Below are 27,336 nucleotides of genomic sequence, written 5' to 3' on the forward strand. Positions count from 1 at the left end.
GAGCAGAAATCAGTTCAGTTTGCATTACATTTATAAAACTCCTTTGAAAAGAACCTTGTAGTAACATCCTTTTCACTTAGAACAGTAATGTCAGTACAATGGAATGTCAAGTGTTGCATTATAATTAAAATAAAGCAATGTTGAGTATAGAAATCTTTTTTTGATCAGATGGAATGCAGGGAAGAATCTTCCATTTCCCATCCCTTTCTCATAGATTTAGTCCTCCCTCCTCATTTCTTTTTTTTAAAGTTAGTACTACAATACTAACTTTTACCAAGTCAATTACAATACTGGAGTATACCCAAGGAAAACATACAAGGCAGCCACTTTCCAAACCCAAATCTCTTAGTAACTAATGGTGATGGCAGCACATTTGGCTACAGTAATTTACATGGCAGTTGAATCATTGTACTGAAAAGCATACAAAAGGATAATACAGAAACATATGAACATGCCAAAAGAAAATGAAGAAACAGTTATTTCATTAAAGAAAGGAATTGAAAAAACTGCGTAGAAACTAGGAAGGAAGAACAGCAAGTCAATATCTCTGCTTGTGAATGAAATAATTAAAATTTTGTGTATGTTATCTATATTCCTTTGAAAGGACTAGTGTCCAAAAACAAGTCTCAGGTAACCTGCATGTAATCAGAAATGGGTGAGGAAATACAGGAATAAAAGTAACAGGTTAGGGAGATCAAGAGGAGACATCATAATGAGAAAGGAGAACGAAAAGTAAAGATAAGAGAAGTAAAACAGAAGAAGGAAAAAAAAGAAGAAAATTTGAAGAAGGCAAATATTTGTTGGTAGAATATTTTAAGTAGTATTTATTGTACATCATTTGAGTTTATCTTTGATAACTGAACTATGTGTATTAATTTTCAATCATTATTTCTTAGGTGTACACAGGTACTTTCAGTTAGCTGTATTGTGTCTTTGGATGCTAAAGGAACTAACAGTCAGAATTCAGTCCTCTGAGGCTTGTTAAGGCAATGTTGTAATCTCATAACTCTCCTAATTGCTAGGAAACTGCAGCACATCTTGATTCAGTCACTGGCTTAGTTACAGCAGTGTTCATTTCATGCAAAGATTTTAAGAATCTTTCTGATAGTTAAAGTAGTAATAAGCCTGCAGCAGGTTGGTGGTTTTTTTTTTCTGCTCTCCATTGGGTTTTAACTTTAAGGATTCCCAGAATTCTAAATACAATGCACTTGATCAGAAACATAATGGTAATCATAAAAGTATGTGAATGAAACAAAATAGGAAAGGAGTTCATGTGACATATTCCACAGAACTCAAACAGAAATTAATTTCTAACATGAACTGATACGTATGTGCCTATCTATATATTTGCTATGTATATAAGTTAGTGGGATTTTATGGTAGAAAGACTATTAAAAAATGCAAAAACTCTTCTAATCTTTGTTGCAGTGAACTGGCTATTTCTGTCATCACAATTGTTTTATTCCATTTTAGAGAGAGGATATAATTATTGATAATCTTGACAATAATCAAGATTGTTCACACTGTTTTCCCGAGAGGATGTAACTTTGTTGACGAAAAAGCAGTCTAGAGTAAATGTTGATAAATAATTGCATTGCTTTGATGATGTATTGCTGTTTTAGTCAATTTTCAGAGTGAATCTCTTTGCTTCTTTCTTTCATTCAAATCTAAAACCACACTTAAATATTGATTTAAGCATAAGGAGGTCTTACCCGTAATTACTGAATCAAACTGTTTCTCAATCAACTGTCCTCAAGAGCCTGTGCTTGGAAACAATTGTATCACTTACACATTTCATCAATTAGTTTAATTATGTCAAAAGGAATGCTGTGCAAGCTGTAAAATAAAAAACCTCAGACTATTTTACACAGTATTTTTTCTGTGAGGCTGCAAGGCAAGAAGGTGAATTTACTTGTTCCATTTTTCATTTTACAGAGCTGTTAGAGAAGACTCTCAGAAGAGAGGAAGAAATGGGAGCTCTCCAGGTATACTTTCTGTATTATTAACTAGCTACACTTTTTGTTATTAATTTGTTAATACTTGAAATTATTAAATTGTATTAGAGCATTACAAATTTCTGAACTTGCTTTTGTCTTGAATTCAGCTTTGGAAATATATGCAGCTAAATACAGACTTGATAGCTAGTAAGACTCACTGTTGAGTTTCTGCCCTTTGATTAAGTTGCACATTAGAGAAGATTAAAGTAGTTAACATTCTCCAATGAGTCAATAAATCTAGTTATTTAGTGAAAAGAATGCTTCTTTCAAGTCACAGTATATACTGAAGTTGTTGTATGTCTTACTACTGGCTTCACTGTATGGGAATAGAGGTAGTGTAAATCTGCGTTCAGAACTGCAGAGATGCTTTAAATTCTACTTCATTGGTTGTGATAGATTTTCTGGAGTATGTCGCTTTCTTCTGTACCTTGGGAAGAAAATGAAAAAGATTTGAAGTGCTTCAAATTTCTGAAATGTTAAATGTCATTACCATTATCACCATCCTGAGGAAGAAAGGACCAGCTGATATATGCTAGGACTTGATACAACATAAGTAAATCCTCATTGTATGGCATCTAGCAGTAAAGCTGCTTGTGTTAAGCCCTTTACATTTGTGCTTAGAAAGTGAGAGTTACCCTAGACTCAGCTCTGGAATAATATTTAAGCATTACAGTCAAAGAAAACGTGCTCCTTTGAAATGAAAATGGCTAGGAACACAAAACCAAGTTGGAATATCTAAACAGTGAGGTTTGGGAAATTATGATGGTAGTGCATGTATTCTTCAGAATACAGAGTGAAAAAAAGAAATTTTTAACAAAAAATCACAGCAAGTAATGCCCAACATGAATATAAAAAAGCATAGATACAACAAGAATAATGTATCAGTGGAACAGGATTCTGTAACTGTAGTGGAAGCAGAACATTTATGAGGCAATTGATGACCCTAAAGCTGTTAGGTCAAAAAGTAATTTTGTTTATTTTTATTTTTGACCATAAGAATTTTGTTTGAAGGCATGCTGACTTTGCTCATATCGTAAATATAATGCATTTTGAGGGCTAGAAGTATCAAACAGTTAGTGTAGAAACAGTTTGATCCAGTAAGAAGAGACAAGTTGCAAGACCCAAAAATTACACAACACACCAATCCAGCTGTTTCCTGTTCAAACAAAAATCTTGGCCTAGCGTTCTGGCAGCTCAAGTTCAACAAGGCTGAGAGCTTGTCTGCGCAAGCAGTTTACACAGGTGCATATCTAGTTACATCAATGTAAAAAGATCTCCTTTCATGTGAAGAAATTCAGTATCTGCTTTCCTGTGAAGCACTATAGTTGACAAATTGTTCTAATGATGTGAATCTTCTGACTGAATGACGAATATTATGCAGGAGAAAAGTTGTGTCAAATTAGTGTCTTGTGTGCATATATATATGTGTGTGTGTGTGTATGTACTTGTGTGTATTTCTGAAGGTCTGTCCAGTTCGTGATTGAATTACTCCATGCCCTTCCCTAACTGACCGTTCTGTGTAAGCATGTGTCTTGTACTGCTCTGACTGCTGTATTTGTATTCAAGTGCTTGATAGCTGTTTTTTTTTTTTTTTTATGTCTTCAAATGCATGTGCTTTCACAGTTGAAGTACTCAGCAAGAACATCAATTACTTTTCTAGATAATAATTGTCCACTATGGTCCATATGTTTCAAAGTGGTCCCAGTCTGGGATGCTCTGTTCTTGCTCTGTTATTGTAATGTTTTATTCTAATCTTTCAGTGGCTGAATATATAAAACTTTGCTAGAAAATAGGTGTAAAAAACAGTTCATGTAGTTGCAACTGAACATCCCCATGCTGTTGCATCTCAATATATAAAGCATAGGAAGTAAGAGGAATGTGAGAGTTTCTTTAACTGTGACATTTCATAGAACCGAAACTCTCACCCTTTTTAACCAGTTGACATGGAGCATTTGTTACTTCTGAGCCCCAGTTCAGCAAAGCATATATATGGCTGGCTGATGTATGAATGCTTTCATTGAAGTAGATTGCTATAACTTAATTATTTCTCATTAATGACCACTAGCATATAAAGTAATACTCTTTGTCCCTAAGGCCTTAAATAGGATTTCTTGGGTGTTAGGGCCTGCTCAGTAAGTCCTTGATTCAATGGACAACAGATGATGTTGATAGCTGTAAAAGTTTTGTCTACAGTTCCTGGGGTCCTGTTTTAATAAGCATTGTATATGTACAGAGAATTGTGTGTATTAAGTCAATCCTTGATGCATTTTCGTTGCATCTAAATAGAATGTATGTATAAAGCACATTCAGGAAACAGGTGGTCAGAAAGCCTATGTTTTAGACTACGGGCAGACGATTGAAAGCAGCCAGGTTATCATGGCTGAAGGAGTTATTTCTTGACACTTGAGCCATGAATGCCAATCATAGTTTTAGAAAAGCTAGAGAAGAAAGGAAATCTATCAGAAATTCATGTATTGCCGTGGAGAAATGGTGACTGGGTGAATGGTGAATGGGGATACTCTGAGGTTCTTTCTCATCAAGTAGCAAGAGCATTCCCCAGAGCTAGGGATGTGTGTTTTATTGTATTTTTCATTTGCTCATTTTTTGAGGGGAGGCAAACATCACCTTTTTTAAAAATAATTTGAATGAGGCTTAATAGGTTCTAACTAAATAGATTATATTTTGCCCCCAGTGGAAATTTCCCTTTTAGGATGTGATGTGTTTACAGTTACCCAAACAAAGATTCAGAAAATAACCGGTATTCCTCATTCAGATGTAGATGAGTAAAATCATTGCCTCTGCAATGCCATCAGCTAACAGAATGAAAAGAGCAATTTTATGAAGGTTGTTCAAGGAAATGTTGGGCATATAGTTTTCATGTCTTCCTCTGCTTAGGTAATAAGTTGGACTGCATGGACCTGACTGTTGTCTTATACTATGTGGTGGAGATGGAACCTATATGCTGGTCTTTGATACAGGGCTTTTTAGGAGCTAAGAGACTGATGCTTTGGGTGACATCACTGTACTCTTGGTTTTGCATCTTCAATTTCTTTCATGTTTTTTTGCCTAGAATCTCTATGTTATACACAAGTTTATGAGAGTTTATATAGTTGTAACGCAAACTCTTAGATATATTCTAGACAGTATCTATGTTCTCATTACGTATATGCTTACTCTGTTGGTACATGTGCAGTCATATGCATAATCATATAATATTTAGCTTGTGAGGAGTCTGGAACATTTTCTATGTACTTTTCCATGGCTGCTCCAAGAATATAACCTCACTTCTTTTCTTACCTCATTGGAAGACAAAGCCTCTGAATGTTTTCACCTTTCTTTTTGTGAAAACTGTTTCATGGTACAAAAGATGGCTTTAATGAAAATAGTATACTGTGCATGATAATAGGAATATTCAACTGCATGTATGTTCTCTGTGAAAACAACTGCAAACCATTTTCATCTACTTTGGAATTAGTGACACACTAATGTCAGTGTCCATGTAGTTCCAGTATCAGCCAGTTTAGTGATCCACTATAAGTCATCCACATTTTACTGGCAAAATGTCAGCATTTTTTTAAACAGTTGTATTTTAATAGTGTACTAGATTTCCATCAAACTTGTTTGGGTGTGCATTGCTGTTTTCCCTTTATATATTTCCTCATACATATTTTCCTGAACAGTCTTGCTTGTTATTTTTAGCACATCTTCAAAACTAATCAGTCTTTTCCAGACACTACTTTATATTTTTCATCCTCACTTACTACAGTTGTTTTTCCTACAGTATGTTTTCTCACTCTTTCTGCCCATGGTTTATTGTTGTAATCAAAGGCAAAACTTCTGTAAGCTGATGCTGAAAACTAAAATCATTCGTACCCCAGAGATCATTCAATGAATGAACTTTAAACATTTCATTAGGGTGAACTGTGTGTTTTCTTCAAAAGATTACATGAATAAAAGTTAGCTTTTCAGTACTCCAAGTGATACCAGTTTTACACAAATAAGTAAATACACAATATGTAAATGTTGGTTTTACACACTTGTTCATTTAGTGAACATAACCATTCTTTTACAGTTTTCTGAGACAGTAATAACTCTTGAAGAGTCTTTGTAGCTCATTTTCACCTAGGCTTAAAAAAAGAAAATTACTTTCACATTCTTGCAAACAGGATCTGCTTCTGGCTCCCAATTTCTTCCATTGGTCTAAGAAAATGTTTCCAAATTAGTGAAGCCAGTTCAGGATTTTGTCTTTGGATGTTGCTAGAATAAATCCAGATTATTACAATCATTTTTAACTGTTAGAGAGGAAAAGAACAGGAAAAGTATAAGGATTCTTATCTAACCAGAAAGGAGGAGAAAACAAACAAAAAACCTATTCTATCCCACACATTCAAAAAGATAATATGTGAGCAAAGTGAGAATTCTTGTGAATTCTTGTCTGAATGGTCAGGTGGGCTCAGCTAAACACTTAAATGTACGTTTTCTCAAATTCCTTAAAATACTATGACCAGTCAGGACATAGTGCCAGAGTACATTATCTTGATTTTACTAGCTCCATATTTTTCTTAAAGATAATTTAAAGTGGAAAACTGAATGTTAAAATATATACAAGTTCTATGTTTCCTGTATTTTGTACTGAATTAAAACTGACACAAGTTTATTTTACTTGCATTTTATTTCTGTCTGACGTTAGCCATTGTTTTATTAATAACGAGATGACGTTAGTTGTTCTTCAGAGCTATTTCTGGATAACAGAATAATGCTATGGAATTTATATTTTAGTTTTCTAAATAAATGCCTAAAAGAAAATTAAAACAGATGCTAACATGACATAAACTCCAAAGTATGCTAGATTTACAGCTACAGATCATCAAAAAGGGAAGGCAAACTTTGGGATACATGAGTAAAATCAACAATATTGAAGATCTAACAGAACTATTTGAAAAAAATATATATTGGAGTAAATATTTTTTAAATTCTTTCTTGGTTTTTAGGATGTTTCTTTTACTTCAGAGCAAATTTCAGAGTTAGTTTGATAAGTGGGTCAGAGGTACAATCAGGTACAGCAGTTCCTTTTAAGTGACGTTTTAACAAAATCATTACACATCATACAAACTGCAAAAAAAAAAACACAAAATGAAACATTTCATGCTTGTTCACCTTATGTTGCATTTATATTCTTTACTTTCTAACCACGACTTGTACTTTATTTGTAGGAGCGGATTATGTCCTTAGAAATGGTAAGTTTCTTAAATTCTTTTTCAAACCAATCACAGTGAGATTACTGATGATCAAAAAAAGTGATTTTTATGTACTTTTCTTTTTTTAAAAAAAAAGGTGCCATCTGGGTTTTTAACTGTCATTTTAAGAAGATGAAGACACATGGTAGTTTTATACTGCACCTTCCTGTGGAGGTTTTCACTACAGTATTTTCACTACTATGTGAACAACAGCTATATCACATGAAGTGTAAGGTTGTATTTTTCTGTACAGTTCAGTCCACATCCCTAGGAAGAGAAATGTGGTAGATTTGAGCCATACTGAGGATGTTTTTCTTCAACATAGTTGAGACATTAAACTATTTGCCAAATAGTTGAGGTATATGTGTTAGATATAATTACTCCAGTGACTTGTGTGCACATTTCACTGGATGTGCAGACAGAATCTGCCCACATTAGCACTGGAACCAAAAGCATGGAGGAATATCATTTTAAGATAATAAGTTTGAAGGACAAAAACCTTAATGTATGTACGTGCCATGAATGCAGCTGGATCAATTATCCGCATGACTCAAGCTAGTAAGTCTACCAGGTGGACTAGCTGGGATGAGTCTGCTTTTTTTTTCTTTTATAGGCAACTCCAATAAGACATCATACAATAGTATCTGTAAGAACTATAGTTTCTTTTTATTGGAAACTCAGAAAATTTCATGTAAAGAAACCAGTAATGAGACAGTGTAAGTCTGCAAATATAGACTTCTAAAATTTGCTAGTGCTAATTATTTCATCCTCCTTGATAACTGTTGTCTTTGAAAACTGCTTCGGATTTCAAAAATATATTTAAAATGTATTGAATATGTTAAAAAAAAAAACATAACAAAAAACAAACAAACAACTTGCATTCACACATAAAAGGCCCTTTGTAAATCAGAGTGCAGTGTTGGAACTCCTGCCTTGTAGGAATAGAGAATTAATGCTCAAAGTCAGAGGCCTGGCACTTTGCATAGTGCTGTGTGAATGTAAATTGTTGCCAGGACATTAGTTCTGTTCAGAAGCATCTCTTAATCATGGTTTGCTTACATGACAACTAGTCAGGCATGTATCCACTGCCATCCATTTCTCACGAACCATGAGTCAAGCTGCCTGCAAATGCCATGTACTTTCTGCTCCTAAAGCCCAGTTTTGGCACAGGCAGAGGGTAATTGCTTGCAAATAGCAAAATTTCATGCAAATTCAATGTGTGTTTGGTGATGATGTTTGTTTCTATTTTTTTCTGAAGTCTTTCTTTTTTTTTATATACTTTTAATCTCCTCCATTTAGTTCTAAATCTTCCCGATATTTTTGTTTGTTTCAAGTTATCGTTCAGATAGAAGAGGTAGAGGATTATTATCAGTAAAATATCATTTTCATATTGCAAACTGAGAGGTAACATCTGAGTGCAGGTTTTTAATACTAAATCCTAGAACTTGAAGTCAATCAATTCTTTCATTATTGCTGACATAGGAAGATGTGTAATGTTAAACACTGAGACTTCAGGCAAGAAAGGTATGATTGTCCCTAAGGCTGTTGAATGCTCCCAAGGCACTGATTTTACTTTTGCTGTAAAGTTCCTTTATTATGCCAGGCAAATCACTTGTGTTTTGTTCGGATTTTTTAAATACTGTTCAATTCATTGGATTTAAATATTACATAGCTATTAATGAGTAATTTTCCTGATTACTTTAGTAATCAGTTATGTAGTCTGGTATTTTGCAAGAATGAGTATGATTTCTCTACAGGTAAAGTGTAGTTTAGTAAAGTGTATCTTCTTGGGTGTAGCTTCGTTCTTACGTATAGAATTTAGTCCTATGTTATTTACATATAAAGCTATATGATTTTCCTGGAAAAAAAAAGTCTGTATTGTGTTCTCAGGTGTAGCTGCAATGGGAAGTGTATCTACTCCTCATAATTAACACACTGCTACTGTGTGGTGCTTTTGACTTCGGTGGGTTTCTACATCAGAGTCTTTGTAAGAATAAACTGCAAGTCAGATTCCTCTGCCTTAGTAGTACTAAAAATACTGGGAAATTGAATTTGAAATCAACCATTTATTCCAGTGAACATATGCATTATGTATTATTTGATCAGTAAGACAGCTTGCATTTTTGGTAGAGAACCCAGAACTGAGGATACCACTTGCATAAATTATTTGGATCAGACTTTTCTGGACATTATTCAGCTTTTTGTTAAAGTCATAAATTTAGGATAACTCCAGTCATTTTCTAAGTATTCTGCATATTGGTTTTTTAATATAAATTTCCTTTCCAGTATGAACATTTGTGTGTTTTGGTTTAACTTGTGTTTTATATTCATGAAAATAAGGTTTTGAATACCAGTAAAAAGAAATTTGTCTGGACACACTCAGCAATGTGAAAGTTACCAGATTCTTCTACTGTAGTAGCAGGCTCAATGTTGCATCAGTTTTCTGATTTATCACCCATTTTAAAAGAAGAACAGGAAGGCTGGCTGTCCCCAGTGCATCTCACACAGAGATTATGGACTGCCTGATGCTCTTCATGTTAGGGCTCTCTTTGTTTTTTGTTCTCTCTCTCTCTCTCTCTCTCTCTCTCTCAATGTGCCTTCCATCAATAAGCACACCGTGCAATTTGCTCTTGTGACTATTTCATGGTTGTCACACTTTGCATGCATGAATGTTTAGGACATTTTAAATCTAAGGGTTAATAGTTCCTTCTGTTCTCAGTTTGCTTATGTAGTGTCTTGCCAAGACTACCATTACATCAAAGGCCTTCTGGTCCTCCCAGAATACAGCAGCTCTTTGATCTTATACAAACACCTGGGAGAGGAGCAGCACTCTGAGATCCTCCATCCTGCCTGCCACTCCCTTTCCTTTCCTTTCATCACTAAGCCAGTGTGTCACTTCCTTTTGCTGGGGGTAGAGAACGTTCCTAAGGTTCCCCAATTCCTTCTTCTGCTCACTCCCACCAAGTAACTTTTGCTGCCTGATAGCACTCATAGCCAGGTGTTTTTTTTCTCCTGGCACTCACCTTCCTTTTCTTCCTTGCTGCTGCCTGCAGCATCAGTGCAGTGTCTGCAGTGAGAAAGCATTTCTTGATGTCCAGATGAAACCCCCAGTGTTTCAGTTTATGCCCATTGCCTCTTGTCCTGTCACTGAGCACCACTGAAGAGAGCCTGATTTTGTCTGCTTTACATCCTCCCATCAGGTATTTATACACATTGATGAGATCCCTCCTGAGCCTTCTCTTCTCCAGGCTGAACAATCCCAGTTCTCTCAGCCTTTCCTTATAAGAGAGATGGTTCAGTCCTTTAAACAATGTTAGTTGCCCTTCGTTGGACTCTCTCCAGTATGTCCATGTCTCTTTTGTTCTGGGAAGCCCAGAACTGGACCCAGCACTGCATATGTGTCTCAACAGCCCTGAGTATAGGGGAAGGATCGCCTCCTTTATTTAAGAGGTATGTGAACATGGCACTAAAGGACATTGTTTAGTGATGGGACTGAGTAGGTCAGGTTGATGGTTGAACTTGCTGATTTTGAAGGGCTTCTCCAACCTAAATGACTCCCATTCCATCCCATCCTTTGACCTGCTGGCAACGCTCCTCCTAACACAGCCCGTAGATTCTCTAGGCAGAAAGCTCCTTTTGGTATTGTGAAGATAGTGTAACATGTTCTACAAGTTGCAAATATTGAACATTTTTGCCAGATTTTGATAAACCAAAATAATCCTGGTTTTCTGTTAGAGAAAGTAGAAATCTCAGTATGAATCTTTATTACAAGAGACTAATTTTTTTAGATATCATAAGTTATTTCTTAGTTTACCCAGGAATATTAATATACAGTGGTCATCACCAAAGATTTTTTTTAATGTAGTGTGAATATATATGCATGTAAGTGTAATTTTAAAGAGGAGTCCTGTTTCTTCCACTTAAAAATGTTGACCTTTCATCAAGGGAGGGTGCATCTGTGAATTCTTTCACAGAATATAGGATGCTTATAGTGTGATAAGATAAAAATATATGTGCTATAGCATGCATTTTCTCACTTAATTTATCATAAAAGTTAAAATTGTTTGACAACAAGTTGTCTTGTTTACTAGAATGTTTCTAATGTACTGCAAAGCCTTCATTTTAGATTTAAATTTTATATTCTGTCAAATTATAACCTTAGAAACACAGAAATTAGTTAGAACTATTAATGCTACTATAGTGTTTTTTACTTTTTCAATGTCATGCAAGTTTTGATTAAAGTGGGGAAATCTATAAGTTAAATTCCTAATTTTTTTCCTACTCTGACACTAATTTGCTCTGAAACCTTGGCTAAATCACTTCTCTTTGCATTCAGATTTTTTTCAGCTATAAATTTGAACAATATTTTTTGTTCATGGAGACTGTGAATTAATTTTGGTAATGTTTTCTGAAAGGCTTAATGAATACTGTTAGTGTAGAAAAAAAATAATGTAAATTACATGTAAAGATTTTTAGTCTGCAAAGCTTCAGAAGTTTGATGTTAGCATTATGAATGACAAGGAAGTCTTTATACCTTTTAAGAATCTGTGCCCACTAACTTTATATTACACACTCTGCCTCATATGTTATATTTCTTTTAATATCCTGTAATTATTTCTGGATATCTTTGATCAAAATCTTAGTAAATGATAAAGAACAGATTCTTAAAATTTAGTTCTGTGTACCCCAGTAGTACTAAGAGCACTAGCTGATGATTCACAGACAGCTGGCTTGCCAGAAGACTGTACTACCTCCTCCACATTTCCAGCTACTAGTATGCATCAAACTGAAAATTTGTGAAACACTTATCTAATGTTTTTCCCTATAAACAATTCCTGTAGTTACCATAGGGATGTTAAGTGATAATGAATGAGAAAAGAGATGGTCCATGTCACTGTGAATGTTAAATGAAGCATCCATGAAGCTCTGTTAATTAAAATGTTGTCCACCCTATACAAAATCATCTGGAGTCTGAATTAAAAGTTCAGTTAGTCTGACGTTTGCAATGCTTTGTTAACAAAGGTTTGCTGTTTTTCATTAGTACAAGTGCAATTTTTGCTTAAAAAAAAAATCTTGCTAGCCTGAACATCAATGAAACAATATTGTTTAATAAAAGTCAATTGAACTTTATGTTGTGTAACTCAGATTTATATGTATTGTTTATTTCATAAACGTAAATTGATTTCTTAATGTGCTGAAATCATCAAAACAATGGTATAATTGAGAAGTGGTATAAGTGGAATATAATGATATACAATATTTATATTGTTTTCTCTTAAAGTTCCCTCCATATGGAAGATGTACTGGGTCACAGAATGTCCCATTGAGAGTGGAATTTGCCTGGTATATGAAGGTCAACAAACAAACTCAGGCCTCTTAAATAGAACCACACACTGTTAAAAGAAGAGCTTATCATGCATCAATCTAGTTCTGGAGATGGAAGCTGACAATGCACAGTTTTGCAGAGATTAACAGGGAAAGCAAAAGATACCTTTAAAAGTGCCAGATACATCCTGTTCTTGCTATTTAGGTATACAACATGCTAAGTCAATTTAAAAATAAGTCATCATAGGTCACCTTTAAGATTACATCCTTCATCTGAATTGTGCGTAACTCCCTGATGAAATGCATTGCAGTCAGTTAAAATTATAGTTGCATTTAATCTTTTTATGGATATTCTTTGGGGATTAGCTAATGGTTACTTAAGTCAGCTATAATTTTCAGAAATATCTGTGCTATACAGATAGTCATTTGTTTTTACCTACCTCAGAAAAAAGCACCATATGTGAAAGTCAGTGAAGTTTGTTTTCTGTTTTATGTTTTCAGTCTATTGAATATAAAGACAAAATTTAAGAGAACTATACACAAACCTGCTTTGATTTCTGTGAATTTAGCATTGAAGCTTCAAAACTAAAAATAATATGTGTATGTGATCTCAATTTAGATCTGTCCCTTGAGATAGTGTGAAACTGTCTATCAACAACAATACATCAGTATAGGAGGATTAACTGTTCACATGCAGTTTGAACATCAAAATGTTTGTATGAAGTTGTGGAAAATGAGTAATTTGTTTTATCATTCTCTGAAAACATATGATGCCCCTTTTCAAAGTAAATAGTCTTTATTTTAAAAGCATGAAGATTAATAGCACTCACTCTATGGAGGAGTCTGCTGTTAAATAAAATACTATGAATACAGCTTCACTCAGTACAATTGGTGTTTCTTCTTCTTATCAGTTCCATCAGTACCTTCTGTTCCCTGTTAAATAATGAGCAAACAGATGTGATTGCTCTCTTTAGGATTATTTGTATGCATTATGGCATATAGCTTTCCAGTTTCTTGGAAAAAAGTTAACAGTACTTAAATGCCCTCCGTTTCAGGTGCTTCCAACATCCTTTTTCATATTTTATCTTGTGTGGCTAAATCCATCTCTCTTAATAGAATTAATGATGCAAGTCATTAATGATACAAGTGTGGCATTTGATCCGTGTTGTAGAGGTTGCTGTGCATTTCACTAAATTACCAGACCAATTTCTGTGGGGCAGCTAAAAGCTTTTTCATCACCTTTCTCTCACGTTTTTCAACATACTATTTTCTTTCCTTCTTCTTTATTGACGTTTCCCTAGGAAACTTTGCTTTTTATTTTTTCTGTTTTTAGTTGTACATCACAATTTTCTTGGTTGGTTTTATGAAAAGGGAACATATTACAGAATCACAGAATCGAAGGGGTTGGAAGGGACCTTGAAAGATCATCGGGTCCAACCCCCCTGCCAAAGCAGGCTCCTTAGAGCAGGCTGCCCAGGTAGGCGTCCAGACGTGCCTTGAATATCTCCAGAGAGGGAGACTCCACAACCTCCCTAGGCAGCCTGTTCCAGTGCTCTGTCACCCTCGATGTGAAGAAGTTATTTCGCATGCTGATGCGGAACTTCCTGTGCTCTATCTTGTGGCCATTGCCACACATTTCTGTCTCTGAACATGATAGTGTATGTTGTCCTATTCAAATCACTTCACAAACTGCTCAGAAAACTAAAGACAATTTTAGAATGTAAAAGCAACCAAATTACAACAATGACCCAAATATAAAGCTTAGGGAAGAGTGTATGTTACAGGATAGGCAAACATTTTGTTTCCCATTCATTCATTTGGTCAGATTCCAGCCATTCAAAGCTCAGAGACTTCCGGACGTAGATGTAGTTTCTATGCATTTGGAATCCTTTCCTGAGGTTTCTCATTCATGAACTGACCCGAATTCTGCTTAAACCCATATAAAATTTTCTCTCATTGTGTGACTTGTGATTTTAAGCAAATTGGTCATTTCTCCCATCAGGCATCTGTTGTCTTTTCTGAAGAGTCCTACTCCATTGAATGATTGTATTTAATCATTCCTCATGTGGAAGAAGTGTTCCATGGCTTTGGCTGATCTTCTTGTTCTTCTCTGAGCTTTCCCCATTCTGTTTCTCTTCATATCAGCTTCCCACTGCTGCACTCAGTAGGCAAGATGCGAACTTGCTGTGGAGTCATACTTCAGAATAGTTATGTTCTCTGGCTTGCTTTTTTCCTTTCATAATTATGTCCTGTGTTGATTTAGCTTTTCTAACTGTTATTGAGCACCGAATTAGCAGAATCTTGGAACTGCGTGTCGTTTACCTCATGATCTCATTCCTGCTCGGTAATTGTTAGCTCAGAACCCATCATTTTGTGTGTGAAGTTAGGATTACATTTCATGAAGCCAAAAAACCTGTCAGAAATCCAAGAAGCCTATATCAACCCTTATCCACGTGATTTTGATAAGACCCAGAAACTAAGGACTGAGTATGCATATAACCCAAAGGTTGGTCTTCTGCTTTCAAGATGACATTTAATAACGTAACAGTAGCTTTAAACGACACAAGCTGAGGCACAGCTAAAATTTTTCACAAGTAGTATGTGAAATAGATGGGATATGTTCAGGAGATACTTGGAGAGAAGAAATGATGAGCACCTTCCTTCATTTACAGTGTGTGTTGACATAAGGTATTGTCACTGGAATTCAGAGAAGGAATTGACAAATGGGATGGCTTAAGACGTGGGCATACACTTAGTACCTGAGTTCCTTTTATGATGAGAAAAGATTACAGGTCTTTATTAAAAAAAAAAAATATCTTTGTAGTTGGAAAAGAAAACTGCTATAAATTGAATATACTTCATAGCATCATGAGAAGCCACTATGTTAAATTTGTCTTGTGTCCCCTACAGTTTTATTTCAATTCTGTATGACATCTCAAATGTCTGTTTTCCAGCAGTTCACTCCTTCAGCAAATGTGTTAGGTAATATATACCATAAGCTTAAAGTAGTTATAGTTTAATTTGGTGCTGGACCAAGAAAAGAGATGGTGTTTTGTTACAATTCTTGGATTGTTTCCTTGAGGAAGGAGTTTTTCTGAAAGGGTGGGAGAGTTTTTCCTCTTCAGAATCAAAAACTTCATGGACATGTATCTGTATGATAGCAGGATGACTGCTGAATGTTGTGAATCAATATTTTGATTCACATATAGTTAAGTTTGCATTTCATGAGACCAGGTAGAGATTTGATTGCTTAGAGTCTATCGTCTCTCATATATTTCTCAGCCTCAGAAGCATGCATGCAGACCAGGGGTTACTCAGGAAAGAAGAAGCAAACGTTACAATTCATCATAAATTAATGTAGTGGAAAATCAATGCTTTGATGAACATAAGGCCACTGTAAATGAAGCATGAAATATGAATGACTACGGCTTTACTGTGGTAAAAGTGAAATGGTTGATACTTAGAAGAGGGAAACATTAGTGAGTGATAGATACCTCTGGGCAATTGTATTTTGAAGTGGAGATGTATAGTAACATTTGGAAAAAAAAAAAAAAGTATTTCATAGCTATAAAAAAATTCTATGCTATAATCTGTGAAAAACGCTTTAAACACTATATGTAGGCCTCCTGCCTGACTGCACGCTGGAAATGTGAAGAAGAATCCATTTTATACATTCATTATTAATATATATCTGCAAGTTCTATAGTTCTTTTCTGGTAAACAACCATATATGTTACAGGAAAAACAATACTTTTCTCCTAATAAATCTTTGTAGATGAGTTTTGTAAGTTAAAAAAAAGAACTTGACAGCGAATTAAATTGCACATTAAAATACAAGATTTCTTATGATGATAAATTTTAGTTTGGTCTAACCACAGCTAGCCAAATGCAAAATCTACTAACACCTCATGCAGCTGTTGAGACAGAATGTACTATTTTCTTGTTACAAGTTAATAAACTTTATTAGTTCTGACTGAATTTTGCGAAACTGATTGGAGCTACTTTCTTCACTGGAGATCAGCCCAAGTATGCACCTTCCTGTCCTTACAGGATTTTGTCAGCATTAGTCATCGTCAGATGTCAACCTTGCAATTAAGGACTTGTTCGTACTGGGTGTCCTCAATGCTTCCCATGGCAGGAAGTGGTTTACTTGTCTTCCAGGCATATCTCCGTATACGCAGTCTTACATAATTCCTGTACTATTTTTAAAATTAAGATTTTAAATCTAACAAAATTAATGCTTTAGTATAAAAGTGCTTCGTGTTTTAGCTTTATACCTAGATTATCTCCACCTTATTTTCCATGTCTCGTTTCTATTTTCTTGTTCTCACTAAATGACTAAGGCATCTTTGTTTTACTCTGTTTCACTTTTGACAACTCTTCCTGTGCTTCCTCAAATGTAAAATATCCTTGCTGGCCAATCCTTTTTCCCCCATTTTGTAGGCTCTCCACTTACTCTTCCTATTGCTCTCAAAGCAGCAAGTGTCAAGAGCTTCTTGTTCAACCATCTCTCAAAATTCTTTCCTCTTACCTGTGGTGACAATGTTCCTATTCTTCAAGCACCATTGACTGGAATGTTTTCCTGCTTCATTGTACATTGTGTGAAGAGCAGAAGTTATTCAGAAAAAAGAGCCATATTTTAGACTTCATCTAAAGTAAGATAAGCCAGGTGTATGTCTGTTTTTTCTCCTACTGAATCTTCCATTCCTAGTGCAGAATTTAGCAGTGGGATGAGAGCAAGGTGATTGTTAATTGTTAACGAAGTGATTGTTTTATAGGAATAGATCCTAATATCATTGTCTGCCAGTACATTTTTTTCCTAATTAAACTAAATAATTAGAGAAGCAGAGAAATCACTGTCTCATGTTCACTAGCCAATTTGGTCTGTTGGGCCTGTGTATTGGTTTCAGGTTCATTTTTGTGAGGTGCAAATGAATCCCATTTGGTCTGAAACTTGATCTCCTATTTTTAATAGGAAGCGTATCTCTTACAACCTTAAAAACAATGTTAGGAATTTTTAGGAAAGAAACATACAACAAGACAGACAACATAATTGCTTCTAAATTGATGGCGTATCAGACATAAGAATGATCAAAGGCATGAAACTTCAACTGTATGAGGAAAAACTGTATGACTCTTTGATTTACTTCTTTTTTCTTTATTTTCTCCTTCTTTTTTTAATGTTTTCTCTTGTGTTCTTTTCCTTAGAGTACTCGAGTTGCTTTAGACCATCTGGAGTCTGTTCCTGAGAAACTAAGCCTGTTAGAAGATTTCAAAGATACTGGAGTGAGAAATATTTTACTTAACTCTTTTTCAGTAGTTCTAAATTATTTTGGTTAGTTAATGTCCTCCCCATATGTATAGATAAATCAGTTAATGAGATATATAAAATTACATATGAAAAAACCATACAGTAAACCTTTTTTGTTGTTGTTGTTAATATAGCTTTATTGATGTCATTAATTTAGTCCTAGTTAGTACTACTGCTGGGGTGTTCAATATAGTAAGCAACATTGAGTACTGAGTGTAAAAGGTCAGGGCCTAATTACTGACTCAGAGTATGCGTGCTGAGTGTTGAATTCTGATATTCATTGTTTAACATTCAAAATACTGTAATAAAATACATTCTACCAGTTTTTTTCAACATTTAAAGTAATGAGTGAAAATAGATGAGCTTTCAGATGCTTTTTTTATTATTATTTTTAAACATATTTTTTGTTTACAATTGTCAAATCTTCTCTCTCACTATCACTGTCGGTGGAACTTTTTGACAGTAGCAGTGAGGTACTGTCAAGAACATATAGCCTTAAATTAGTGGCTGAGTGGCTTAACCACTGCATTATCATTGCTTCCCATGAATGAAATCAGTGGTTTACTAAAAGAGAATTTGGGTTCTCACTGGACAAAATAAATTTTAAATCAGTATTAAATCATAGATAAATGCGTAACATTTTGCATTTCATTTGTTGTTTCTCCTCCTCACACATTCACAAACCTTTCAAAACATACTTGTTTGGAACATTGTTTATTCAAAATGTTCTTGCATGAGGTCATGTGTTAAGACATACTAGAACAGATTCAGACCTTGTTTTATGGTGTGATATTGATGTCATTATCAATAGAGTTAGGAACAAAAATGCTAACTGATTTTTTTTAATAGAAAAATATTGTTGAGATGTATAACTTCAATTTCATGTTTCCAAGTATCCCCAGAAGAGCTTTTGCTCTGACAGAGGTTGACATTTGTCTTCTGTTTCTGATGGTTCTACTTAGCTGTAGGAAAAATTCTGCTCTAAGCTAGGCAAAACAGAAGTGTGAATGTGGAGTTCCTACGATCTCCTTCACAGTTTCACTCTTTACTTGAAGTAACTATGAAATTATGTTGTCATTTTCTAGTTTGCCTTAGTTATCACTTAGCCAGCATTTATGAGATTGGAACCCAAATCCTTTGTTTTAATTTGAGCTCTGTTCCTCTCCCATGTACTTTTTTCTAAAGACTGCTTTCTTAACATGAGACCCTGCCAACAAGTGTATGTTGTTTAGTAAGTAATTTATCATTTATGCATTTATTATTCAAGGAAAGTAAGTTTTATACCTTAGTTGTGAGAATTATGTCAGTTTTGAACTTCCATTAATTCTTCTATTTGAAGTAGTGCGTTGGAATATTTTGTACAATAGGAAAAGTGTTCTAGATCCTGTCAAAGAGCTATATAACAATGTCCTATGGTAGTATGATTCATATCTAGCATATTTTATTCTCAAGTGGTATGCATGAATAAAGTATTTCAAAGCCATTCATGACTTTCTAGAGTTAGAAAGCTGTTCCCTTATTCCTTTCACTGTAAGTGTAAGGAAACAAAGTAAATCTTCATCTAATAATGCCTCACAAGTTGTGGGGTAGCTGTATTCATTCAAGTGAATCCTTAGCTACTTATGGGAAGCATTAGGTTTTCTTGTTTTGAAATACTGCTTTAGTCCATATCCTTGGACTTTATTCTTGAAGCATCTGTTTCTAAAGAATTGTAATTAATTTTTCTCCATTACACAATTCTTTGTTAGAAGCTATGATACTAATCAATTTTAGAAAGAGTTACAAGATATCGTTTACCAGTTAAGGATGAGGCATTAAAATGTTCACATTTTAACCTGTATTCATTTTAATATTACTCTTCTGTACAGAACATCATGCTTTCATATGGTCCCTGTATTTCAGCCTCTAAAAGTTAGTGATTCATTTGTTCATTGCTGTATGGAAAATTCTGGGTGATACCTGTATTTACAATAGCCAGCCAACATTTACTAACTGTTTTTCACATTACAAAATCATTTAGATGTTTTGATGCATTTCTAGGAGTCCCACTGCCGAAGGGAAATGATTGAGGAAAGGTATACAAAGTATAAAGAAATTGTGAGTTCTCTGCGGCAGCAGCTGGAAGATTCAAAACAAAGAGTCCAACAATTCAAGGTATGTGTGTGTACTCCACTTTTGTTTTGTGATTACTTTCACTCAGCAATCTGAGCTTACTTAATGTAATATTATCTCATAGTATTAACACAGAATAAATCATACGTGAATGTTGCTTTGTCCTGGAGTGGCAGAATTTTATGTAGCTACTATGGCTGGTGTAAAATTTGGTGACAGAAGTGTCTTCATTACCAAGTGAAAATTTCCAAAAAAAAAAAAAAAAAATCTTAAAAATTTCATGGAAAAGCTATCCTGTGTCTTACTATTTTCAAGTGTTTACTTATGCCATTGCTTTGTCAAATTTCTTCTATAGCAATTTTTGGCTTGGTTTGTTCACTTTTCCCTTTTCCTTTCATGTAGAAGGTAAATATTGAAACCTGTTTCCAGCATTAAAGGGAATATTAATTTGTATATTGCATATAATGATTTTTCACTAGTTCATTTTTGCATTCTTTACAAATGATCATGTCCATTTCATACATAAACAAAACTGAGGCAAACATCGAAGTGATTTGCTAAAGGTCACTCATCTGACTAATAGCAGGGTTAAGCATAATTTCCTAACTCCCTGAAATACAAATCCAGGGCTCTTAATTTAGAACCATTGCCTGGAACAAGTCCACCTTTCCAGTTGTTAACATGCTTTCTTTCTGTTCATATTAGCTTGTTCCTTATCATATTACTTCATGTTACTGCATGTCCTTATGATAGCACCTTACTTTAGGACACCTACATTTTCTTATGGTACAGAACTAGGCAGTGATTCAAATAAATGACCAGAACTGAAGAATTGTGCTAGTGTTTCTGCTACTGCAATGAATCAAGATTCATTAGCAATGTATTTTCAGGTGTGTCTCTAAGCAGCTGAGCTCAAAGTCTAGGATCGAGCACCATGTTTCGAAAAACTTCAAGCTGTTTGTGTTCCCTGCCTCCTTTGCAGCAGTCTTTGATTTGTGAAATGTTGACCTACTTACCAGTAGGTCTTCTAAAAAGTAGAAAAGGTAAAATGAAGACAGTGTATTTTAGCTTAGTGAGTTGCTGCTGTAAGAAGGTATTGAGCTACTTGAGATAGCCATGTTGTTCTTCAGTAAGAAAGCAAGAAACAGGGCAGATTCTCTTTCAGACTATTGCTAGTGATAATCTTCAATTTCTGGAATTTGTGTTGCCTTCACACAAGAGTTACTAATTCAATAACCACTGAAATTTGGAAAATATTGAAAATCTAAGTGGAATGCAATCAGCTGAGAGTTAGAATATAGTATTGCACTAAGCTGACTGAGCTTACGAATCGTGTGATTTGAACTCTATGTTCAGAATCCGTAAAAGGCTGATTTCAAAACAATATTTCCTCTTTCTTTAGACAAGAGGGAGCATTTAATGGCTTTCTTTTAGTCAGGCCTAATTGGGTTTTTGCATGACATACAGTCTTCTTTGCTGTCACAGCTGTTACAAATAGAACAGAATGTTCAAAAACAAGTAACAGACGGGTGCTAATCTGATTTCAGTGATCAGGCTGGCTTAGTCTAAAAAATCCCTTTTTAATGCTTGCCTTTCTTACCCTCCCTTGGAACTAACTCAAATGCATTGTTGTTTCATGTTTTTAAAATGATGATTTGTCAGTAAGGAGTCTCTAAAGTTGATTGGTAGAAGTGTATAGTCAAGGACATCAAAGTTCGTTCTTTCTGATGGTTTTGTTTCATGCTCTATACACAATGTAGAGCTTCTGCTGTATAAAGCTGACAAATATGTTTGGTAAATAAGAAAATAGATGTGTTAAGAAAGGGAGTTTTTTGTAAAATATTTTACATTAATTCCACAACTAATTTATCCAAAATTGTTAAACTTTCTCCTCAGATATGATCTTCTTCCTAACCTTTTGTGTAACACACTTCATTCAGCTTGCTTGCAAGCACTAATCTCAGACAGATATTAACTAATCCCATGTCCTAGCCTCTTTCATTGTAAGGAGCAAAAATGAAACCAATGTGAAAGTTCTCCTAAAAACAGTTATTATTCTTCCTTCCTTATGATTTGATTTGTTACCCCTCAGTCTTTCCAGTTCGCTATAGCCTTGTCAGATGTCCATGAAATACCTGTTGCTTAGAAGCCTGGGAAAATCATAATTGCTATTTGTATAGGTTAAAATGTAATATTTCCTCTAATAATGGGGGCCGGAGGCTGACGGTGATTTTCAACAAAGAAAGGATAGTAGCTAAAGAAGAAATTGGGGGAAAAGAAGGTAAACAAACAGTAATAATAAAATAAATAATAGAGAATACCAACTAAAGCAAAATCAAAAGAAAAAGTGAGAAGAAACCTAAAGATAAATGTTATGATGGATAGATTTAAATATTTTAGGACAGTTTCCCTGCTATAAACATCTGACCAACAACTATCAATGGGGAATGGCTTTAAACTAAAAAAGGGTAAATTTAGATTAGACATTAGGAAGATGTTGTTTACTCAGATGGTGGTGAGGTACTGGAACAGGTTGCCCAGAGAAGCTGTGGATGCCCCATCCCTGGAGGTGTTCAGGGTCAGGCTGGATGGGGCCCTGGGCAACCTGATCTAGTGGGAGGTGTCCCTGCCCATGGCGGGGGGTTGGAACTAGGTGATATTTAAGGTCCATATAACATAAACTGCTCTATGATCTAGTCAAACATACCTAAATGTGAGTAAAATATGTGAGAAAAGGTGCATTATGAAAGTTGAAATTTCTGTAATGAGAGAGGCATTGTGTATTGTGGATGCTGGTAGAAGTGCCTTTTTTTTTAAAAAAAATAAAAAATAAAAAGATCTACCTTAACATAGCATTTCTGGAAGCAGAATGAAAAAACTTTTTTTTTATTCTTCTGAAGTTGTTATTGTGTTATGTACATTTTAGGTATTAAGTCTCTCATCAGCACGTAAGGGGATTAATATGTATAATTCCCATTAGTCTTAATAGAAGTAAATCCCTCTTCATTGATGGGACAAAAGCTCATTGTATCTCTAAATTAATGTTGAATTTTTATTTTGTTTTCTGTTTGGTTTTCAAATCTTAGTAGGATAATAAATTGCATGATGTTTTAACAAAATTCTCCAAGGGTGTTTATGATAAGAATTCAGTAGCAAAATGGCATGTTTTATGTACTGATGCATTTGTGCATTATTATGTCTTCTCATTTCAAGAAACTGAGTAATTTGGATACCAAGCCAAGCTTTTAATCTTATTTTGGAAGGTAACGCAACTGTGGACTGCTTGCTGTATTGCTGATAAAGATTTACAGAGATTTTTGTTTAAATGGCCTTTTAAAAATTATCTTCTTCTTCTAGCTTATAGACCAAATGACTTTGCTCACCGAAAAGCTGTGTTGTATAGGTCTAGATGTAAATACTAATATTGTGATTCAAACTTTATTTAATGGCTAAAAGAAAAAAATGAAAAAAACATCTTGAGGTATTTTGTTATGAAAAATCAGTGAAATTAGTTTCTTCAGTGGTGGGCAAAATGTATTTAAGTTTTGTTATTATTTACAGGTTGAACTTCAGTAAATTAATGTAGACTGTTCATTGATGAAAAATTCATTATTTCCTGATGTTTGCCATGCCAATACGCCCTGCACTGTGGATGTTATGTAAACAGGGAAGAGAATGTTCTTGCAACAAATTATTATATTAACAAAGACTTGTAGTGCTCCCAATACTTTTCTCAAGGCAAAGCAGTTTGTGCTAAGATTTTTGTAGTGATGGAACAGGCATGAAACTCATGAGCAAATTAATTTGATCCTAACTGCAATACTTAGTCTGAGAATTCAAAACGGTGTTTTCCAGGATGTGTGAAATCACAGCATATACCCATGTATTACTGTATGCATTTTGTTAAAGATTACAGCTGTTTAATGTAAAGAGGTTTGTTTATTTTTGTTTGGCTTTCATAGGATGTGGAAATGGATGCTGACATTTCTGATATACAAGTGGCTGCTCCCTCTTCTAGTTGGCGAACTCAAAACAGTTTTTTGTCCACCTCGCTGCTCTCAGAATCAGGTTGTAAGTATTGTTTCAGAGGAAAAAAAAAATCACAAGTAATCTATTTCCTCTTTTAACGCTGTTTTACTTGAAAGAGCAAGACATTCTACTTTTTGACAAAAAATGCTAGAATCATCTTAAGAGTCCTGCTGTATTTCAGTATTAGATACCAGATGGGTGTCTTTGTCTAGGAAATACTTTACATCACAGTGATACTTTTTTTTTTTTTTTTTAACTGGGTAATAAAATATTTTCTGTTTGTCATCCAAACCTAGCCCAAATAAAAGGGCTGCACTTGTTTTCTGAATCTCTCCATGAACAATCATACACATGTAAGTTGTGTATTTTTTCAGGTTCCAAAGACACATCCTCAGCCAAAAAGTTCTTTCCCACATTTTTCATTTGTACTGGTTAATCTTATGTTTTTGAAGCAGTTTAACAGTAAGAGTTGAATTCACTAATTCTGCTTGTACTTCAAAATTTGTTTTTAACTATTCTTTCTATCCCTTAGTGTACATATAACTTAGTCATAAAAGGTTACAGGATCTCTGATACAGCTAGGAACTGTTCAGTAAAAGATAGGACATACTAGATCTTTCTCAGGTGCAGGAACACCCTTCCGTGTCATTACTGACTTAGGAAAAATTTCTTGAATAATTTTTTTCAGCGCACCAGATATCAGCATGTGGATATGAAAAACTTTTCTTCAGAAGGATATCACCTTCCATTTATTTTCAATATAGCCAGTTTGCATTCTGGCAACCTTGTGAGTGGAACCAGTTCCATTCTATGTCATGGAAAGTCCTATTTCAGGCTTCATTGCACTTCCAAACCTCTTTGTCATGGAATGAGTACACTATTGTACACTGCTAATCATCAGCAATAAATCTTGAGTTGATCTGATGAGGTTAAAGCTAATTGGTTTCTTTTCCTCTCAAAATCTGTAGGTTGTGATTAGTATCTTTTTGCAGAGTATATTAAATAATAAAAATAGAAACAAAGCATATGAGTGAAAGCCTCAATCTCTTCTGTACTCCAGGAACAGTTTCCCCCAACTCAGAGTTGTTTTTCCATTTTCCTTAATATCATCCCTGTCAATGTCTTTCCAAGTTAAAGTACAGCTCAGCCTGGTAGGGGTATAGAAAAAAAAAATACAAACCATACCTTACAGGCAAGTTGGACTGTTAGAACAGGTCCAGAGGAGGGCCATGAAGATAATCAAGGGGCTGGATCACCTTATCTACAAAGAAAGGCTGAGAACCTGGGGTTGTTCTGCCTGAAGAAGAGAAGGCTCAAGGGCGACCTCATTGTGGCTTTTTAGTACTTAAAGGGGGATTATAAAAAAGAGAGCGACTTTTTGCTTAATCAGATAACAATAGGACAAAGGGGAATGGTTTTAAATTAAAGAAAGGAGATTTAGATTGGAGGTTAGGAGGAAATTCTTAATTCAGATGGTGAGGCAATGGAACAGGTTGCCCAGAGAAGCTTTGGTTGCCCCATCCCTGGAAGTGTTCAAGGTCAAGTTGGACGAGGCCCTGGGCAACGTGATCTAATGGGTGGCATCCCTGCCCATGGCAGGGTGGGTGGAATTAGATGGTCTTTAAGGTCCCTTCCAACCCAAGCCATTCTATGATCCTATGATCTCCAAGAGGTCCATTCTACCTCAGTTAACTCCCTGATTCTGTAAACCCGCTGCAAAAACTTGCTGGATGAAGTGCCCGATAAGGTGCTGTCATGTCCTTGCAACATTTTTCTAATGTGGTCAAATGAGGCAATTATGGAATAGCGGCGTTAGAAAAGTAGACTTTATTTTTATATAGCTGATCAGTTAATGAGATAAATTGAATAATGGGAAATAATTTCCATTTCAACTGAAGCTATTCTATTCTGTTTTTTCTACCAGCAAAGAGCACTGAATTTGATAGAATAAGTTGGTGGACTAGTTAAAGATGATCTTGGATGGTCTTTTCTAGATGATCTTAGAGGTCTTTTCCAACCTGAATGATTCCATGATTCTATGAAATACGGTGACTTATAAATGCTAAAGGTGATCAGCCTCACAAAGGAGTGACATAATGTTGGTGGATTATAGTTTTGAAACTGAAACAGGATTGTATTGCTATTTGCATAAAAATATAATATCTTTCATAGGGGCTTCCTTGATACAGGAAAGAATATTATTATCAGGAACAGGAATGTTTCTTTGGGTTGAACACTGAAGTGTATCTAGTCAATTCATTATTATTTTGGTTAAATATTATTTTCTTTTAAACATTAAAAGTAATCACAGTTACACACATTGCTTATAGCATTAGTTGGATTTAATGCTATGTTAGGAGCCTGATAGTAGGATTAAAACTCATTTATTTCAGTAGCTTATTCTGAGTAGTGGTAGTAAATATGAATCATTCTCTCTATTTCCCGTGGAAAAGATGCTCTTATCAAACTCTATCCTCTTAATGTTCCAGTACTTGATGGGCATTCTTAACAAAGACATAAACTGAACAAGCCCTTGAAAGAGATATTTTCTAACATTTCTAATTTGTGGGAAGAAAGAGGAGAGCCCAAGGTACAGTAGAGTTTGTGTGTGGGGAACCAGAATACCAATCTGACAAACCATTTTTTTCTCTAATTCAATTGGGAGAGGTTTTTACCAACACTTAGCTTTCCAGAGGTAACAAATAAGGGGTGAATGAAAGACAGTAGTGATTCAATGTTGATCATTCTGAAATATTTGCGAAGTCTTAAGCATTTGAGGAAGGCTTTGTTTGAAACTGCATTCAGTCATGGCTAAGGGACTTTTTTCTTGTCTAAAACTTTCAGGAAGGTATTTTCCACATCACAAGTGAAGCAGATCTTCATATTTCATATTTTCCAATATTTTCCAAATCCCAGAGTGGTGCTGAGGTGTTTGTTTGTTTTTACTTTTTCCTATTCATTTTTAAGGGAAAGGAACTGGTTATATAAGTCCTAGTATATCCGTCTAGCTGTCTTTGCAGGAAGGCACAGATTTCCCATAAGTCCCATCACATCTTTTGAATCCCTTTGTGGATGTTTGTGATACCTTAAGGCATTTGAATTAATCCGTAGACATTGGTTAGTGACTGAATGTTTTATGCTGACCCTGTACTCCACCATTCAAATTTTAAAGTGTATTTTAAAGTTGTTGCAATAGTTCTCAAGTGAAAGTTCTGCAGCGTTATTAATGTTACAAGAAGCTTTTCTTGTAACTGGCACTGAACAGCAAATGATAAAATCAGCTACTTCACTCATCTTAGTCACATAAACTCCATGAACTTTTAAT

General features: G+C 34.9%; 1 protein-coding gene across 3 annotated transcripts in view; it reads left to right on the top strand.

The window, feature by feature from the left end:
• The window catches only part of CEP128 (centrosomal protein 128), a 120,302-nt gene that overhangs the window by 85,010 nt on the left and 7,956 nt on the right, over positions 1-27,336 (top strand). For 2 of the 3 annotated variants that reach the window (XM_040558770.1, XM_040558769.1), the window contains exons 19-20: positions 17,768-17,845; positions 19,911-20,021. In XM_040558770.1, coding sequence (XP_040414704.1) covers positions 17,768-17,808 — 41 coding nt within the window. In that variant the 3' untranslated portion in view covers positions 17,809-17,845; positions 19,911-20,021. Of the gene's footprint in view, positions 1-1,935; positions 1,986-7,210; positions 7,235-17,767; positions 17,846-19,910; positions 20,025-23,944; positions 24,054-27,336 lie in introns of those variants that run through there. The other variant, XM_040558771.1, reaches the window with a different exon arrangement.

Source organism: Cygnus olor, chromosome 5 (assembly GCF_009769625.2).
Source record: "Cygnus olor isolate bCygOlo1 chromosome 5, bCygOlo1.pri.v2, whole genome shotgun sequence".
In the NCBI taxonomy this organism is placed as follows: Eukaryota; Metazoa; Chordata; class Aves; order Anseriformes; family Anatidae; genus Cygnus; species Cygnus olor.